At 42.9% G+C, this 18,062-nt stretch overlaps 1 protein-coding gene across 1 annotated transcript in view; it reads left to right on the forward strand.

Moving 5' to 3' along the window:
• ltk (leukocyte receptor tyrosine kinase) overlaps positions 1-18,062 on the forward strand; it is a 56,868-nt gene that overhangs the window by 27,165 nt on the left and 11,641 nt on the right. The window contains exons 6-19 of the mRNA XM_030044287.1: positions 1,309-1,443; positions 2,929-3,078; positions 3,598-3,698; positions 4,209-4,369; positions 4,668-4,762; positions 6,485-6,586; positions 6,993-7,167; positions 7,935-8,085; positions 8,295-8,423; positions 8,896-9,052; positions 12,193-12,378; positions 12,863-12,961; positions 14,905-15,057; positions 17,056-17,169. Coding sequence (XP_029900147.1) covers positions 1,309-1,443; positions 2,929-3,078; positions 3,598-3,698; positions 4,209-4,369; positions 4,668-4,762; positions 6,485-6,586; positions 6,993-7,167; positions 7,935-8,085; positions 8,295-8,423; positions 8,896-9,052; positions 12,193-12,378; positions 12,863-12,961; positions 14,905-15,057; positions 17,056-17,169 — 1,908 coding nt within the window. The remainder of the gene's footprint in view (positions 1-1,308; positions 1,444-2,928; positions 3,079-3,597; positions 3,699-4,208; positions 4,370-4,667; positions 4,763-6,484; positions 6,587-6,992; positions 7,168-7,934; positions 8,086-8,294; positions 8,424-8,895; positions 9,053-12,192; positions 12,379-12,862; positions 12,962-14,904; positions 15,058-17,055; positions 17,170-18,062) is intronic.

An 18,062-nucleotide genomic window follows, 5' to 3' on the forward strand; every position in this document is an offset into this window, starting at 1 on the left:
TGATAAATATGGGATGAAAATATTGTTAGGCACAAAAAGGCCTAACAACAACAACAACAACAATAATAATGATATTAATAAGGGCTTTTTCAGATCATGAGTAAAACTCCAGACTTGATGCACATAAATTAATTAGTATAAATCGTTATAGTTAATTTAGAATAACCCAGGGAGGTTTGCACACACTTTCTGAGAAACCTCATTAAGAAGTGTGGATTACTCTGATGTTACAGTGGCATCCTGCTCTTTGCACTTTTCGATTTCACCATCCATGCAATCTGAGACTCAGACGATGTTTTGGCTACATTTAAAGCAATATCAACTGGAATATCAATTATTTGTCAGAACAGTCCAGAAAACTGTTCAGATTGATGCTGGGATCATTACAGGTGGACAGGAGTATACTTGGTTTATTGATTACAACTGGAATATTTAATTGCAAGGTTTCAAAGGTTCATGTAAACAGCTCAGTCGAACCTGGAATTTGGCCAAAAGCTGAGTTGCTCCATGTATTTAAATGCTGTTACTGAAACAGACACTGTTCTAGTTATTCACAGCATTTGCCAGACAATTAATTTGTCAAGGTAAAGGTCTTGTAATCCAGTGAAAGACACTGAGAAGACAGTTTTCTTTAAGTGCACAGTATGCTGAAAAAAGAGGAAATTATTTTCCTTTTCAGTCTTAAAATCTCCATATTCTCCAAAATGTCTCTCTCTATGTCAGCATATTGTTCTTTTGTTTTAGTCTACATTCTGGTGCTGAACCTCAGCTGAACAAATATTGGTCCAGTACATTCAACACACTTTCTGAGGCACTGAACATAAAACTACATCCCAGATCTTTCACTGCCGTATTTCAGTCACAATAGGAAGGTACATTTCTCGGAAGCAGGGAGAGAATCAAATTGCTTGTACCGCCGTACTCGCTTGGAGGAGAATTCACCCACTATGGAAATCACTTGTCCATTTCTTTCTTCTAAGGCACTGTGAGGTGAGAGGCGTCATGTAAGGAATGCACAAAAAAACAGAAAAAATACTGTTTGATTCTCGCTAAAACGCGCTCGTTTTGTTTGTTAATGGAAAATAATTTGACAAGCAGAGATGTTTTTTAAGATCAACCTCACTTTTAGATGATGGATATTTTTTTGCAGTGTATTTTTATAGGTTACTTGGCATCTTATAATTGTCAGTTCACCATGGCAGTAGCTGTATAGCAACAATATTGTGTAAATGTATAGAGGTGTGTGTGTGTGTGTGTGTGTGTGTGTGTGTGTGTGTGTGTGTGTGTGTGTGTGTTTGCTGAATGCAGGACTCCAGGATGCAGAGCTGGGTGCAGAGTGTGAGGACTCGTTCCAATGTGAGACCAGAGGCTGCATCGACCAGAGCCGAGTCTGCGACTTCCACACTGACTGTCCTTTGGGAGAGGATGAGGGCTTCATCTGTGGTGAGGTTTTAATTTGTTTATGTACATTTTAATTAAACTAGTTTTTGAGTCATGAAATGCTGAAGAGAATTCGCTTATAATACGCCAGTTTAGCCATTTCCTTGAATTTATATCGACAATGCCATTCCTGCAAATGCACTTTGGAATTTGGCTTCAGGGATTGTTCCCAGGATTCTCTCACACAACAGCTCATTTTAAATTCACCTTAGACCAGTGTAAATTAGCACTATTGGACTGGTTCTGAGAGTGGAAAATACTATGAAAAGCCATTAACTGTGTGAGTGCTTTAGTTTGTGTCAGTGTAGACGGGTGGGTGGATGGAGAGATATGCGAGGCAGGCATACAGGAGTCCAAAAGGACAGAAAGTGGGGCTACTGGCAGGCTTTATGCCACTTGCATTAGCTGTATTAAAGTTTAAGGCCATGATAAATTGTTAATCCTTTGACTGGAGGCCCTAGATTAGCCAACCAGCCAAGTGCCTCTGTCGCCTACACTGTGTTTAAAGTACAGAGAGTAACTATTACAAAGACATTTACACTGTGGAGCCTGATGTGCAAGGTGCTGTTTCTGTCCTTGACTAACTTTCACCAAAGTCTTTTTTCCCCTCAACTATTTTTTTTTTTTTCATGAGCAAGAAATTCCTGGTCTGTATTTTTAGGAATGTGATATCGTGTTTTTACAGTTTTCCTCCTGAAAATAATGCCTTTGAATTGTGTGAGCCTGGGACATTGAATGATTTATTGCAGAATAATACATTCCTTTGCTCTTTATTGATGTTGTAAAGGCCCACCTTAAAAAATATACTGTGTGCGGTAGAAGATGTGTGTTTTTAGACAGTCAATCAATGACTTTGGTTTTTTTTCCATTATCCACTTCACATGTTCAAATAGAAGAGGGTCTTCCTACATCCCTCTCTCTTTCAAATCATCGGCCATTTAGTGCAAAGGAAAACACTCTCTAGACTGAAACCAGCAGGGCTGTTTCAGCCTGTAATGGAATCAATGGAGTCTATTCAGAGGCCTTGAAGTATGGATCCCTTGGGAGAAGAAATAGGGTCACTGGCAGTGAATTTATTGAACGCCCCATCGGTAAATTCTGTGCTAATAAGTGCCTGTAAAATATCTGATCAGTTAATGGTTTTGCTAGTAAATCCTGGCTTGGCTATATAGGTCATAATGTTTGAAACTATGGATTCAGTTCAGCCGAGTTAGTGGCTGAGAGATGATTCCAGTCTATGAGCTTGACGCACATTGCACACACACACACACACACACACATGAACGTGAAAGCACACATGCAAAACACAGGAGGAGGACAGGCCAGGTGAATGAGGACTTGATAGAGAGTAAAGAGGCACAACCACACGCATCCTCACGTGAACACAAACGGCACCTGGGAAAGCGTAACGTGTGCTAAGCTGATTCCTCCGGTCTTCAATCCACTCTCTGAGGAATAAGATAACATATAAGCCTGCCTCTTTTCTAGATGCGCTTCCATTTGGCTCACACTGTTCGTTTGAGCGAGATGCATGCGGATGGTCGGTGTCCACCCAGAATTCAGCCTGGAGAAGAGTTGCGGGAGATGAGTTTATGGAGAAAGAAGACACACACGGTGTCACTCTGCAGGGCACCCCAGGTTTGTGATATTGTGATTATTTATTGGGGCGCGGGCAGATGGATGTTAAAAACCCCAGTGTGACAGTGTTGCCCTTCAGTTTCCTTACTGTACTATGTCAAAGGCTATAATGGTCTTTAATGTCTAAAACAGGCTTCTCAGTTCTATTTGCATTTTCTCAACATTAAAGGTAGTCTAGAGGATTATAGAGGGAACGCCTTGTGCGATTACTACCATATGCAATTACGTTACTCTTAAGACTTGATGGAGATGATTTGATCCCAGCTGTGGAACATCTGAGTGTTAATAGAGCGCCAGCTCAAAGTGGCTTTATGTTAAATCCACTTTAACTGTGCTGATTTCCTCCCACTGAGTGCAGGGTTTTATTTTATAACTTGCTGGTACTGTTCCAGCGAAATTTATGGCTTAAGTGAGAGCAACTAAAAAGCTCCCCACCACTCTGATGCGTGTCATTTTTTGACAAGCAGCTGTATGTCCCATTTGGCTTTATGTTGTATCACATTTATTGTGCTTCCCTAGGGCACTTCCTGTTTTTGCGGGTAGGAGGGAGTGATTCCCTTCAGAAGGCGTCTGTTCAGAGCTCTTCTTTCCCGCCTCCAGTCTCCACCAGCGCCTGTCAGGTGAGCTGATCAGTCAATTAGTAGATGAACAGTTACTCAATTAATTTTTGATCCATTTTGTTCTCAGCAACATGTAAGACAGGCTTAAGTTGCTGTGGAGTTGTGATTTGCTGTTGTAGATTGATTATTAAGTAAATCAATCAATCAAAAACTGATAAGTGATCACTAGTTAAAGGTGTGCTCTGTAAATTTCAGGGCTGATCAGTAAGAACCGTCAAGAAAGGAATGCAGAATCAGCTTCCAAATTTGTGCCCATTCCATTTGTTTTAGTCATTGTTTCAATGTCTAATAATGAGGCCTATGTAGACCCAGCTATCAGATTTTGTGCTTCCTCCACAATTTGGTCAGTTGGTCACATACCTCAGTGCAGTTAATCAATCAGTCTATCAGTCAGTAATAAGTGAGTAGTAGTTGATCAGTCAGGCAGTCGGTCACACACAGAATTATCACCATATAAGAGTTCATCATGCCAAAGCTCTGCTGATGTTGTGCTGTGTTTCACTTGTGCAGCTGCGTTTTTCTCTCTACCTGTTCGGGGAGTTTAATGGCACGGTGTCGGTGGCTATAGAGGAGAACGGAACTGCCACCTCCCCTCCGGTCTGGGAGAGAAACGGCGAGTGGACGGACAACTGGCAAGACATCGCCCTGCAGCTGACCAGCCTTCATCAAGGGTAAGCAGCAGGAGGGGGGCGGTGGGACGATGGTTGTGATGATGTTTAGGCAAAGAAGGCAAAGATTGAGGAGGAGAGAGAGGAAAAGAGGTACTTTTATCTTGTTGTGTTGTAATCATTTAGAAATTCTGTGTGGCTTTGTTTCCTACATTCTATTTTTATGCCCATGTTGGGATTGGGCTACGGCTTCTTTTCACATAATGACAAAAAAACCTCTCTATAAACACCCCATATTCAGTATTTGGATGCAATTTGTGTCTAATGTACCACTAAAGAAATAATATATGTTTTGCTCCAGGTTCCACGTCAAGGTAACAGCTCAGTGGGCACAAGGGTCCAACGCCGACATCGCTCTTGATGACATCGCAATCGGGGCAGCCTGCTTCGACACAGGTACAGGACTGCTCACCTCTCATCATGAGATAATAGAGACCATAACAGAGACTCTGCCATTTGATGACACTGTTAGATATTTTCCTTGCAATAAGCCAAACATAATAGCCTTTTTTCCCTATTTGAAATTCTATTTTTCTACTGCAGGCAAGCAGCGTGACAAATTGCACTGCAGGTACACTGGTGTAATTGTAATTTTCATGTATTGCACCCCACATGCTCTCCTATAGGTATAATCAGGGAAGTGTGGAGACTTGTAAACAGGCTCAAATGTGCAATTGTAAGCCCTGCTATCTTTCTGTCCATCACCATGTGTTTATGACAAAAGTTGTGGTATTGAGAAGGCTAATTAGCTGCTGGACTACAAACTCACAAACAAGGAATTTTTAGCATATTTTTGGACACCAAAGTCGCACTGCGCCACTCATTGCGTTGACAGTCCCCTCCAGTGGTCTTCCTGCCTATTTTGACGAAAGCCATGCCATTGAAAGCCACACTGTTTCCAAATGGGCCCAGGCAGAACATGAAACACTTAAAGTCAGCAAAATTAACATTTTGCTGATGCTGAATCTGCGTCATTACAAAAACAGAGCCCTAAATCTGTCCATTGTAACCAGTACAAAATCTGTCAGACAGGCTGTGGCTCCTCAAGGTGGGTGGCCCGCTCCGTCTGTTTAATAAAAGGAAGAAGTAGTGACAGGATTAGGTTTAGACATCAATTACACATTCATCACTGTTTTCATAGCAGTTGCACCCAGGATTAATTGATAGTTCAGTTCTATGGCAGAACAAGATGAGCTACCAACTTGCTGTTCAGAGATCATACTACATGCACTCTCCACAGGACTGAGGATCTAGATACACAATACAGGGTTCTCTCATCCCTACTGATTTTACACATCTTCTAAAGATCTCTTTGTCAGCTTAATGAAATGACTGAATCCTTTATTGGATGAAACAGAAAGTGGTGGAGTGCATGGGGTGATTACAGCTGAAACGGCTGGCACATGACTAACTGTTGCCTTCTGGTCTCCTGTTGTTGCCTTGATGCAGCTTTTCTCCAATTGTTTCTGATTGCAGAGTAACCGATGGGGAATGCTTTGCTGCAGAGGCAGCACAACAAAAATACGTGCCACGGTCCTAGTGCCAGTATTATAAGAATATGTCTTTATTGGCACAGAGCTATGAAAAGGAACTATACTCCCCCAGCAATTTAATTAACTCCTTCACTGCATTGGTTTACGAGGAGGGATCTGTTGGTTTTTGTTTTTTTGTGTGTGGTGGTGGGTGAGCTGGGTTGAGGGATGGTTAAACCCACAGAGAGAAGTGCAGTGGTGACAGACTGCGGGCATCACTGGCCAATATCGGAGTCATTCTAGGTCCTCTGAGCTGTTTTTATGTTTGTTTGGAATGTCTTAAAGCCATGAAATAGCTTAAAATTATCCCTCTCACTCTGTAACACGTTCATGATGTCCTGCTCATAAATTACTCCTTGTAAAGTAACCCCCCCTCTTTAAAATCTTCTCATGTATCTTTATCTGCGTTGCTGTGTGTCTAAATCCAATTTACTCTCCAGTACAATACTTATCTGACGGGAAGAAAACACAAGAGCGTCTACCTTCTGCAGATGGAGTCTAAATCTCTGTGCTTCTCCCCCTGTCTCTCTTTTTGTCTCTCTCACTCTCCGTCTCTACACCTTGGCTCACTGCCTCCTGTTCTCAGATCTCAACTCTCTGCTGCTCAGTCACAGATTCTTCCATGGCATGGAGTCCATGGGGGACTTGGATGATTTCTTCAGCCCTCTCCCAGAGCCCTCAGCCTCAGGTACTGGGCAGCTCCAGAATTTCCAAAGCATCCTTTATCTACCGTATCATTTGAACAGGTGCTTTTAATCTGTTCCCCATTCAGTGCCTCAATACTAGTAATTTTGTTCAAATCTTTCAGCCAATGTCATTCCATATATATGTGAGCGTTGCAGCCTTGGGTATTACATTCAGTTTTAGTTCAGAGACCTATGCTTCTGATCTTATCATATCCCTTTGCTCCTTCCTTCTGTTCTTCATGTTGCCCTTCATTCAATTCTTCCTTATTTCCCTCATTCCTTCATTTTTTCTTTTTTTTTTATCTCTTTTATCACACCTACACTCACCAACACACTCAACAATCCTTTAATCCCACTCCTCCGCCCCCTCGTGGTTCAATTTCTTTCCTAATTATCTACGTTTTCCAGAGGTTTCTTTGATGACATGGTGGTTTACATCATGCGGTGCCAGTGGTCCTCAGGGACCAACCCAGGCCCAGTGTGACAGTGCCTACAGGAACACCAATGTCAGCGTCACTGTGGGGAAGGATGGCCCCTTTAAAGGAGTCCAAATGTGGCGGGTACCAGCTACCAACAGATACATGTAAGTAACAGAGGGGATGGTTTTCATAATCTTCTATCCTAGTCTGGGTTATTTCAGTTGAAAATTCGCGTGGAACATTTGAACCGCTCTTCCAAAGACATTTCTGTGGTTGCACAATAGTCTTTCTAAAACTAATCACTGTTTCAGTTGTTTACTCGTGTCATTCATAGTTCACAAGCGTGTTTAGTCATCAAAGAAGACAAGGTCTGTTGTGCCCAGAATTAATATCTTTCCGTGACTTTGCGTGATAGCTTTAAAGCAGAGATCTGTGAGAATAGAGAGGTGTGATGGTGTTTGGGAAGTGAATTAGTCAAGCTGTGCTAAGTACAACTGTGGTCCTGCCAGACCCAGACTTTGAACTGTTTTATTGTATTTGCGGAGCCAGTCATGGGACCTCATTATCACACCCACAACACAGACTGGTAAAGAGATGAGGGAGGAAAAAGGGGCAGGTGGGATAGATCATTTATATGGTGTTGAACTATTTATGCTAAAATATACACAGCAGTTTTCCCCACCAATATCAACACAGAACGATTGTTTGTCTGAACAAAAGAACATGTAGAAACTGCAGGTGGCTTGGAATGGGGTGTCAACTGATTGCTCTGAAATTTAGAGCTGTTTGCTCAGTTGTTTTGGAGGGTAACCAATATACCAAGCCAGAAAATGTTTCTTTCACTCACAGCTTCTCACCCTCTTGTGGTGTGGTGATACCTATAGCTCTGCTGGCTCACAATGACAGAGACTGAACTGAGTGTCTCCCTCAGGATCTCTGCCTATGGGGCTGCAGGAGGAAAAGGCGCGAAAAACCACAACAAGCGCTCCCATGGGGTCTTCATATCTGCCATCTTTCCTCTGGAGAAAGGAGAGATCCTTTACATCCTGGTGGGCCACCAGGGAGAGGATGCATGCCCAGGGGTGAGTACGGTGAGAGGGACGAGAGACTGGAGCGAGGTGTTGATTTGTGGGATGCTCTATCAGGGTCATGGGTTGAAGCTGGTGCCAGTAGAAATGAGGAGTGAGAGGAAGGACAAGGAGGGCTTGCATAAAATTTCAAATATTTTTCTTTTACTTATTTTTCCCCAAACTGGAACTAACATTTGCCTCTCTTTCTCTGTGTGGTGTAGAGAAATCCCCTCACCCAGAAAATCTGCCTGGGAGAGTCGTCAGTGATTGAGGACGACCCCAGAGGAGAGGGCTCTGCAGAGTGGGCCGGGGGAGGAGGTGGAGGTGGGGGAGCCTCGTACGTCTTCAAGGTGACAACTAAAATATTTTATACTATACTTGTGTTTACCGAGTATCCCTGTGGTACACAATGTATATTGTAGCAAGGTAGCCACAGCTGAAGCGGATTAAGTGCATGTCCTGATAAGAATCAAAACATGTCCACAGGCGCACTGAAACAATTCAGCACAGTCTGATAGTATAAGCCATGGGTGTAAAAATAGATAGCGTACACACATGAGGTCAGACTTTAATCATACATGTATCATATATTTCACATCAAAATAATATATTCCTATAGGTCCATCCTGTATTATGAGATTTCCTCCTGTAATAAAATGGATAGTTTCCTGGATCAAGCATGATAGAATGTGCATGACTAACACTTCAAAAAGCCAATTTTGTTGCATTTGCAATGCGATGTTGAGGTTGCAGTGCACCACTGAGTGTGCAGTTTCAAGAAGCCTCCTGTGTGTGAGAGTTGCTGTGATGCTGTCTTGTCAGATGGAGGCTGGTGAGCTGGTTCCCTTGCTGATCGCAGCTGGTGGAGGAGGGAAGGCCTACCTGGAGGACCCAGAGTCTAGTCTGGACCAGATCCCACTGGAGCAGTATGAAAACGACACAGTGGCACCCAGCACCAGTGGCTGGACTGGCGCTGCAGGTACTATCAATAGTGTAACAGCATAAATTCCCAATACAATACAGTAGCCTTATATTGTCTTAGAATGAAGGCACTTGAAGAGTTTAGCCTACAGACACAGTCATACAGTTTGTGTTTAAGGAGTGCTAATGTTTCTCAATGAAGATGATGCTCCTGCTTCTCTTGTCGCTGTAAGTCTTCGTTGATTGGAGCATGTGTTGTGTAAAATTCTTCACAGATAATGATCATTCAACCACACACCTTTTTCTCTTTGATGCTGAATGAGCTCAAACTGCACACTGCACAATAAAAGCCATATCCACAGCTGGTGTTTCTCTAAAAGGTAGCCTTAAATCTGCACAGAGATGTGATAGTTGAAGGCCAAGAGAGGATTAGTTCTATATACAAATGTGCACACAAAGTGGCACACAGAGGCACACACACACACACAAGCACACACACACACTAAAGGATGTGTTTGGCCTGTGGATGGCAGGGCACTATCTGGAACATACTCATAGTTTCTTGACAGGTCCTGACCTTTGAGAAGAGGACATATATGGCAGAAAGGTCTCTCTTTGCTCCTAGAAATACCCTCTGGAACATTCTCAGCAAATCCTCCTTGACCAAGAGTCTCAACATAGGCCATCTATCTGCTCATCTTATTGAAACTACTGTGGGATTGTTTAGATAAAGATCAGAGAAGGGGGGGTGAAATATGCACCTCTTAGTAGCAGGGATGAGTGTGTTTTTATGTATGTGTGTGTGCAAGTGTATAATGCGTGTGGAAGTGTTTCAGCTGTGAGCTGGGAATGGAAATGGATCACAAGTCTTTTTCCTAGGCTATAAAGGCTTAAGGAACCCCCGCTGTGTATGTGTGCTTCTGAGAATTAGCTTAATTTCAGCCACCTGGGGTTAATCATTTCAGAACAGAGTTGGGGTTTTTATCTGTTGTGCCCAGAATTGCTCTTCTCTTGTACTAGTCATCCAGTTAAAATTGTTTTTATCTGCTAATCAGACTGGACTTGGTGTCATGCCACCTCGCTGACCTGGAGATCTCATGGTGTGCTCTCGTGTGTTTGCTTTGAACCTATTAGACTGCACTTAACAGGCATTGCTCTGCGGTATTTTGTCTTCATCGTGCAACCTCTTGAACGGGGTCCCCAGCAGATTCTACTCAACAACATCCATCTAAGACTTTCCTTGCCAGGGACTTGAGCCAGCTTCTTGTTCAAGCATCAGTCATCTCCTCTGTGGACTACTGCAGCTCCCTCCCAACCAGCCACCCGAAACACTCCCTTAAACTCACACAGAAACACTGCAGCCCACCAGATCTTCAAAATCCCCAAACTTGTCTATAGCCTCTTTCACACATGGATTCTGTGAAATTTGCTGGATTAAATTTGCTGGTACAGAAAACTGGCAGTACTCTTAAATTTCTCTGCTGTCATGTCATGGACTTTCTCAGAAAAGTGTACCTGGACTCTGAGGAGCTCTATTACTTCCAGTTTGACATTTTTGGCAGTCCAACTCTTCAGTGTATGGTTGATTCTGTTTCCCTCCTGTATTCGGTATTAATCAAAGCCAAGCAGATCTCCCTCACAGCTGTCGTGTGCCGGTGTTATGCTGGGTTTTGCATCTTGCAACGTTCGGCCATGTTCACACATATGGTCGTTATGGAAAATTACTGGTAATGTTACCTCTATTTGAGCAGTAAAATTGGCATAGCTGATTTGCCGGCACTTCAACACTGGCTGCCATTCATGCATGACCCCTCGACCAGCAAATGAAAGGAACAGGCTGCATGTGTTGAGAGGGTCTCATGTCACTCAGCTCCTACATGTCCTCTGTTGGCTTCCTCTGGCGGCTTGTATTGAAATCAAAACCTGGCATACCAGGCTGTGGAGGAATCTGCACCCAGAATACAGTCCAGTCCAGCTAACCCAAGCCATTTTCTGCCACCGCTCGCTGTTGAGATCTCTGTTCACTGTGTTAGCCTTGTTATCACTCCATACAGTCTGGACTCCTCTGTTTTCTCACTCCCCAGCGGTGGATCAGATTATACTCAGCAGCACAGACACTCCATAGACTGAAAACACATCTGTTCAACAATTTCCTCAAGCCACCCTCTAACCACCGAATCATATTCCGTGCATGTTCCCCTCTTCACTCTAATTCCTCTCAACAAAAAGCCCACTTACACTCTAATTTGATTTCTCCTCCCTCAGTAACATGTCTCTTGTATTTGATCATTCCCTGGGCATAGGAAAACTGAATAGGTGTTACAGCCCTGACCCTTTCAGCCCTCACTGTTGGTTTGCAATATGATATTAACTATCTGCTCACTCACAGCACAGGGGGAGGCAGCCTTCTGCAAAACAACTGAAGTCAATATGTAGTTACAGAAAGGGCACAAAATAACAAAATGATTCCATTCAGCTTGTGCAGCATGATTCATGTCTTTCAATGCCATATGATCACACCATGAGTGGAAAGTATTTATATACCTGTATTTACACCATTAGTGCAACAAATCTTTGTTCTACTCGCTCTAACGTACACTTAAGCCTCACCATATCCACGTTCTGCTTGATGAGAACTTGTGAGAGATCAGCATCCAAGAAAGGCACACACTTTTTCAAAGAATTAACCTGAGGTAACGATGCTACAGCAGCTTGATAACAGACCATACTCTTTGATTTTGTTTGTCCTTTTGTTTGGCCTATGTGTGGTGTAGAAGCAGGAAAATATGGAAATACAGTTGAGTTTGTCGTTAGTTTGCACATTGAGAGAGAAGGCTTGCATGTTGTAGATAATGTGGACGCACAGAGTTGGATGCATTTTAGTGTGAACTGCTTTGCTATCAAAGGCAAGACTGAAGACTTGGATGATGTTACATGAGCTGTATGGAGTATTTTTGTCTTTTTGCGCTTTTTGGAGCTCAGAACACTGTACCAATTGACTTTGGTTGTTTTAAGAACGCTACTATGGCTTTGCACTAGCTACCTCCCTGTGTTTTATGGATGAGGACACTTCATCTGTGTTTCGACTGGCCTGGGGGTGCACAGATAGTCACAAAATCTTCATTTTGGAGTGAAATGTTTAAGTTGCCTGGCTAAATGCCTAAAATCTTCTGGGCTCATGTTTCTCTCCTCTGGAAGGTGGAGGCGGAGGCTGGAAGGACAATCCTAGTCTGTACCCGAGGGCCGGCAAGTCCCTGACAGAGGGTGCTGAGGGGGGGTCCTCGTGTCCCCTGGCCCTGTCCAAGCTCAGCTGGTCCACGTTCGGGGGGTTCGGAGGTGGAGGTGGTGCCTGCACAGCCGGAGGAGGAGGGGGAGGATACAGAGGTAATGGACTAGAGTGGTTGTATGCTGTCATCCTCTCTCCATTTCTTTATGTGTCCTTGTTTGTGCACATCTGTATATTTTACAACATTTTTCACTCCTCATTTCTGCATTTATCACCCATTTTCTGACTGTCTGTCCCGCTCTTTCTCTTTTTTCTGTTCCTCTTTCATCCCACACACGCAATTCATCTTCTTCAAGAAGAATATTCACAGCTTCTGTGACAGTGCCTTTCTCATAAGATTTACCAGTCAGAGTCTCAGTCTCCAAACTCCAAAAGTCTTAACACTCCATTTCTCACCCTTAATCTCTACATGGTGACTCTGAGAGGAAATGTATATTGAGCTAAGATGTAGCTGTAGTGTGTCTGTGGAAAGGAACAGATTGTAATAGTTCATGGATGTTGTATCACTGAATAATATGTTTTAGAGGATTACGTTGTTTTAATATTTATCACTGTGATATTTATCTTCAATCTGACACCCAGGAGGTGATGCTGCATTGACCGATGACATCACCGCTGACGGTCAGGATGGCATCTCATTTGTCCATCCAATGGGGGAGATTTTCCTGCAGCCTCTGGCAGGTCAGACTGGCTTTTTATGCATCACATTATATTATAATAACACAATGCTATAATGTTTTGAAATTTATCTGTAAAAATGTGTGTTTAATTTGTAAAATTTGTATGTTCAGGAAGAGTGTCAAATAAAAGGACAAAAGGCCTCCACCATATTTAGGTTTTTGAACTCAGATCAGGTCTGATTTATTTGTTTATACATGACACCTACATGTATATATGAGATCATTTTTTTATTGTGGCACCCATGGAATATGGAGGCAAACAGGAGGCAACATCAAGTGAAGACTGGTGAATGATGACATTTCGTGAGATGTCTAGACTACTAGTGGATTTATGTCCACATACAACTGAGATCTGATAGGAATGCAAGCCAGGCCTCAAAACCTCAAAATGTTGATTTTGAAATCAGATCAGATCACATTTCTTATTGCTTAACCATAGTGAGTGAAATTGATTATTTAGGCATTCCCAAGATTATTTTACTCACTATGTCCAACATACTGACGCAATCAAATGGCTCACAACACCATGGACTCATTTGAACATAAATAAACTAAAAAGCTATTAGAAACCGATTATCTTTCATTCACTGGGAATCAGTATCACCCTGTTGTATTTGTGCAAGAATTTTTCCAACATTGTGGTGATAATATGAAAACCTTTGGCATTTGAAGAGTCCTCATGACTCATATTGAAGTGGTTGAAGTTGCCATGATTGCTCGGGTTGACTCCACAGCACGTAGTAAACAAGTATCAGCAAACTCAGCAGCTTCCAGCCCAAAGACAAGAGAGAACCCTGGGAAGACTGAACCCTGAGCTCCCAGGAGCGTGTGCACTGTGCTCTCCATCCAGTTGATGCAATCAAGACCTCAGGATGTTTCCGTGTGTGTATGTGTTTGTGTGTGTGTGTGTGTGTGTGTGTGTGTGTGTGTGTGTGTACTTGTTTGTGCCCGCCTGTCTGTCAAGATGAATGTGCTCATACTCATACATATATGTAGTTGTGTTTGTTTGTGAGAGTACCTGCCATCTGATTCTCATTATCCAGACAGAGGGAGGAATAAAAAGGCAAGCAGCTAATTTGCAGCCTCGTGGATCCTGTTGCCTTTGGTGACACTCATGCAGTGTCTGTCTTCCCAACACACGAACACAGACCTCTGTTCTCTCATTTCTGGTTGTAAGACTTTGTCATTTCTGGTTGTAAGACTTGCTGTCAGTGGCGCTGCCAACACAGTGGCCGCCTCTGTTGTGTTTAGACATACATCAAAAACACAGAACCAAAGCTAGATCCGATCTGATGGGACTACAAAGGGGATTGATTTAGTGATAAATGATGATAATTAAATTTTAAGGCCAATCTTCTCATCTTTGACTGACTCATGATGTTTGATGTATGACATGGGACAAGCTTTGTCTTCTTCTATTCAGTTGTTGTTTCAAGTAACAGTGGAGTGTCCTTGATCAGATCATGACAATTTAGAGGTTAGCACAGCATTTAATAAACTAAATGTGACTAAAAAGCAACTTTTATAGGGCTTTGAGGATAAAGTACTTTGTCATACATACTGGAAGGTTATAGCAGTGATGAATTTGCACAAAATGCTTAACTCAATCATGGGAGAAAAACTGCTCAGCGCATAGAGAGTAGGTTCGAGACAAGCTGTTATGTGTTCACTAAATAGTCTATGTTATGAGAGCAAGAATGTGGAACTGCAGAGTTTTCCAGCTTTCTGTTCATGAACTCTGCAGGCAAGTAGCTGGCAGAGTTAATGAGCTCCATCTAGCAAGAAAATCTTTGAGGTGTGTGCATATGTGTGTGCGTTTGAATGCACAGGAACAATAGTATGTGTGGGATGTGCATCGGTCTGTGTGTGTGTGTGTGTGCATGTGTGTACACATCTGTGGATCTTTGTACTCACGTGCCTACGTGTGTGTATGGTCTCTACTAGCCATGGAGAGTCACGGTGAGTGTGAGATCAAGGTGCAGCTGAACTGCAGCCACTGCCAGACGCAGAGCTGCACACGCGACGAGGAGACCCGCCTCATCCTCTGCCTCTGCCACAACGAGGAGGTGCTGGCCAGCGACAACGTCACATGTACAGGTAACTATGGAAATAGTCCAGACAAACTGTAATGACGACAACCTTTTTCCTCCTTGTTTGTTCTGAGAAACAGCTTGATTACAGTATGTTTTTATGTCACGCCATAAACTGCAAACCCCTCATTATAAAGTTCAGCTATGACAAACAAGATAAAGCTGAAGTTGATTCCCGATACATAGCTCCTTATTTACTACTCAGCTTTCTGCTATAAAGGCCATCTCACAACACTTTGATGACCGAATTTAGCCTGGCACAGAAGAGTTTTCATACTCAAAATGGGTGCTTATATGTAAAGCATTAATGGCAAAGGACTGGATCTCATTTAACAGGTTCAGGGCAAGGCTTACAGCCTTTTTTCACTTTGGGCCAGCCTCACCTGTGTCCCCACACATGCAAGACCTCCACTACTGTCTCCTAATGGAGAACTCACGCTGACCCAAATGGGTTTTCATCCTCAAAATGGGTGCCAGAAATAGCTCCAGGAGCTTTTTTTAAAGGGTTTAACTTTGTCGGGCCACCCAAAACATACATGATCCACGCTAACATGCACATTGTCTTTATACTGAACATTTTTACATTTATTTTTAGCCTGTTTTCAGTGTTAAATGCACAGCTGAAATCCCAGTTTCATACTTATTTTGATCAAATGCTGGTGAAGGATTGGATCTCAGTAAATTCGTAGCAAGGTTTACAGTCTTTATTCAACAGCTTTTATTCACTTGCCTGTATTCCCACATTCACATCATTTACTCAGTGACACTATTTAGAGTATTTTCTGTAGCAGATTATCAGTGTAAGTAAAAAAAAATCACATGCTTCCAACTTTAGACAGCTCGCTACTTTCATTCAACATTTCGACTTCCTAAACTTTGTTGTTTTTGAGAGATCACAGTTCAGTGGACTGAGTCCGTTTAGCAGCCCCACTCTGTGTGGGACTTTCATATTAGATTGAGGCATGGTCTTGATTAACAAAACTTTGAAGGGAAAGGAGAGGAAAAGGTACGAGGAGAGGGAAGGAGAGTCTGACTACATCCATCCAAGCCTGGAGATAGCTTCAGGCGGCTCAAACTGCATTCCACATTTGCACTGGTGATTGGTAGTTCTTTGTAAATACAGAACAAACGGCAGATGTAGTGAAATTGTCTTTCCATGTGGTTCCTTTTCTCCACTTTTATTGTTATAACATGCATTGTTATGACAAACAGAAAGGGAATCACTATAAAAAGCACAGACTGATGTTTATTTATTTATTTATTTTTTTTTAAACCTCCGCTCATCAAAGCACCATCAGATTGAGATTGGCGTGGTCTCTTAAGGAATTCTGGTTTATGAGTGATTTTGCTCAAAAGAAGAGATGAACTGACGTGAGCTGTTGAATGTCACTGAGGTTTTTCAGGTTTTAAATTGACATCAGTGTTTGGCAGCCTGTCAAAGCAAGCTGCGCTGGCGTGTTGCTGCCAACGAATCCCAGCTGCTGCAAAACCTCACTGCTGTCTCTCATCTCATAAAAGTTAAAAAAGGTGTTTGTTTGTTTGTTTTTTTCCACGCATGCACTATAGCTTGCCTAAAGTCCATAAAAATAAAGTTTGCTCAGGGTGCTAAATCTTCTCCTCCATTGACCTCCATTCAAACAGAACAGCATTTGAAGAGTGTTTGGAGTGTTTGGAGCATTTGATGCATCACAAGTAGGAGGCACGGCTCTGGGTGTTTTAGACCAGAGTGCACAGGCTTCCCTCAGAGACCAACTGTGGCTACAGGACACTTTGTTGAAACTTTGTCGGAGTAGTCAAATATTCCACAACCCAACAAATACCAGCTGAACATGTTGAGCTGGGAGGAACGAACGCCAACAAACAGCAACAGGCTTAACACACTCACCCAACAGAGCCTAACAGCTGCTCTGCTGGATGTGCTCTTGCCGTTTGTTGGGCAGAGTGAACTGGTCTTAGTCTCTTAATATGAAGCATGTCCCCCCCCCTTTCTCTCTCTCTACCCTAGCAGCTCCTCAAGGCCCAGCTCCAGAGGGCCAGCTATCGCTCTCGCTGATCCTGGCTGTAGTGGCCTCCACCATCGTGATGGGCATCGTCCTGACCTGCGCCAGTCTCACCCTCAGTAAGAGACTCTTCCAGCTCTGTGTCCAGTCTGTGCCGTCCACCTTCCACCGGCTGTGAGCTCAGCCAAACACACAGACACCGTCATATGTTACTGACGACAGTATCATGAACACGCTTGATAAGTGCTGGTTTAAGTGTGCCTCCCCCCGCCCCGTCTGTGAAGCAGAAGATTAAAAGAGCTGACGGATAGATACTGCTCTGAGCTGTTTGACGCTGGCATATTTTCATGAGCACGTTATGAACAGATTGGTTGCTGCAGCTCATTCAGATGACGTTCTCTTTCCAGTGGTAGATGTAAGTCAAGACATGTTTTGTGTCAAAGTGTGAAACACGATTGTAGTTCAAAATATGAAATGTGACAAAGATTAGTAGTGGAATATATTGTTTATGTGTTGCATAAGGTTGAGGAAGAAGGTTGAGGAAGGTGTGCACTTAAAGAAATTGGAAGCAAGGGCTTACTAAGGAATGAGTGCTCATACAAACGAAAGCTTTTTGAGGAATGGATTTGGAAAAGTATCTCACCGTAGGCAGTTGAAGTACACTAGCAAGGGCTATAAAAAGGACAGGCAGAAAGGTTTGACATTTAGCTGACAGGTTTCAAAGCATTCTCTCACACGGAGCTGTGTGAGAGATGAGTGAGATGAGATGGGAGTGAATGGCACTTCAGCAATACAGAGCCAATCATGGAGGTCTAGTGTAGTAAAAGGCAATATGTACAAGATTGGCCTTCTTCTTATCACACTCATCATGCTCATCATGCGAAATGGACCTTCACAAGTATAGAAGAAACAAGGAGATGTGAGAGTGTGAGACACTTTCCAGCCATGCAAAGACACTGTGATATATTTGTAAAAGTGGAAATTTAATATTGGTGCTTTTTGATTTCAAGCA

Source organism: Myripristis murdjan, chromosome 22 (genome assembly GCF_902150065.1).
Source record: "Myripristis murdjan chromosome 22, fMyrMur1.1, whole genome shotgun sequence".
NCBI classification, from domain to species: Eukaryota; Metazoa; Chordata; class Actinopteri; order Holocentriformes; family Holocentridae; genus Myripristis; species Myripristis murdjan.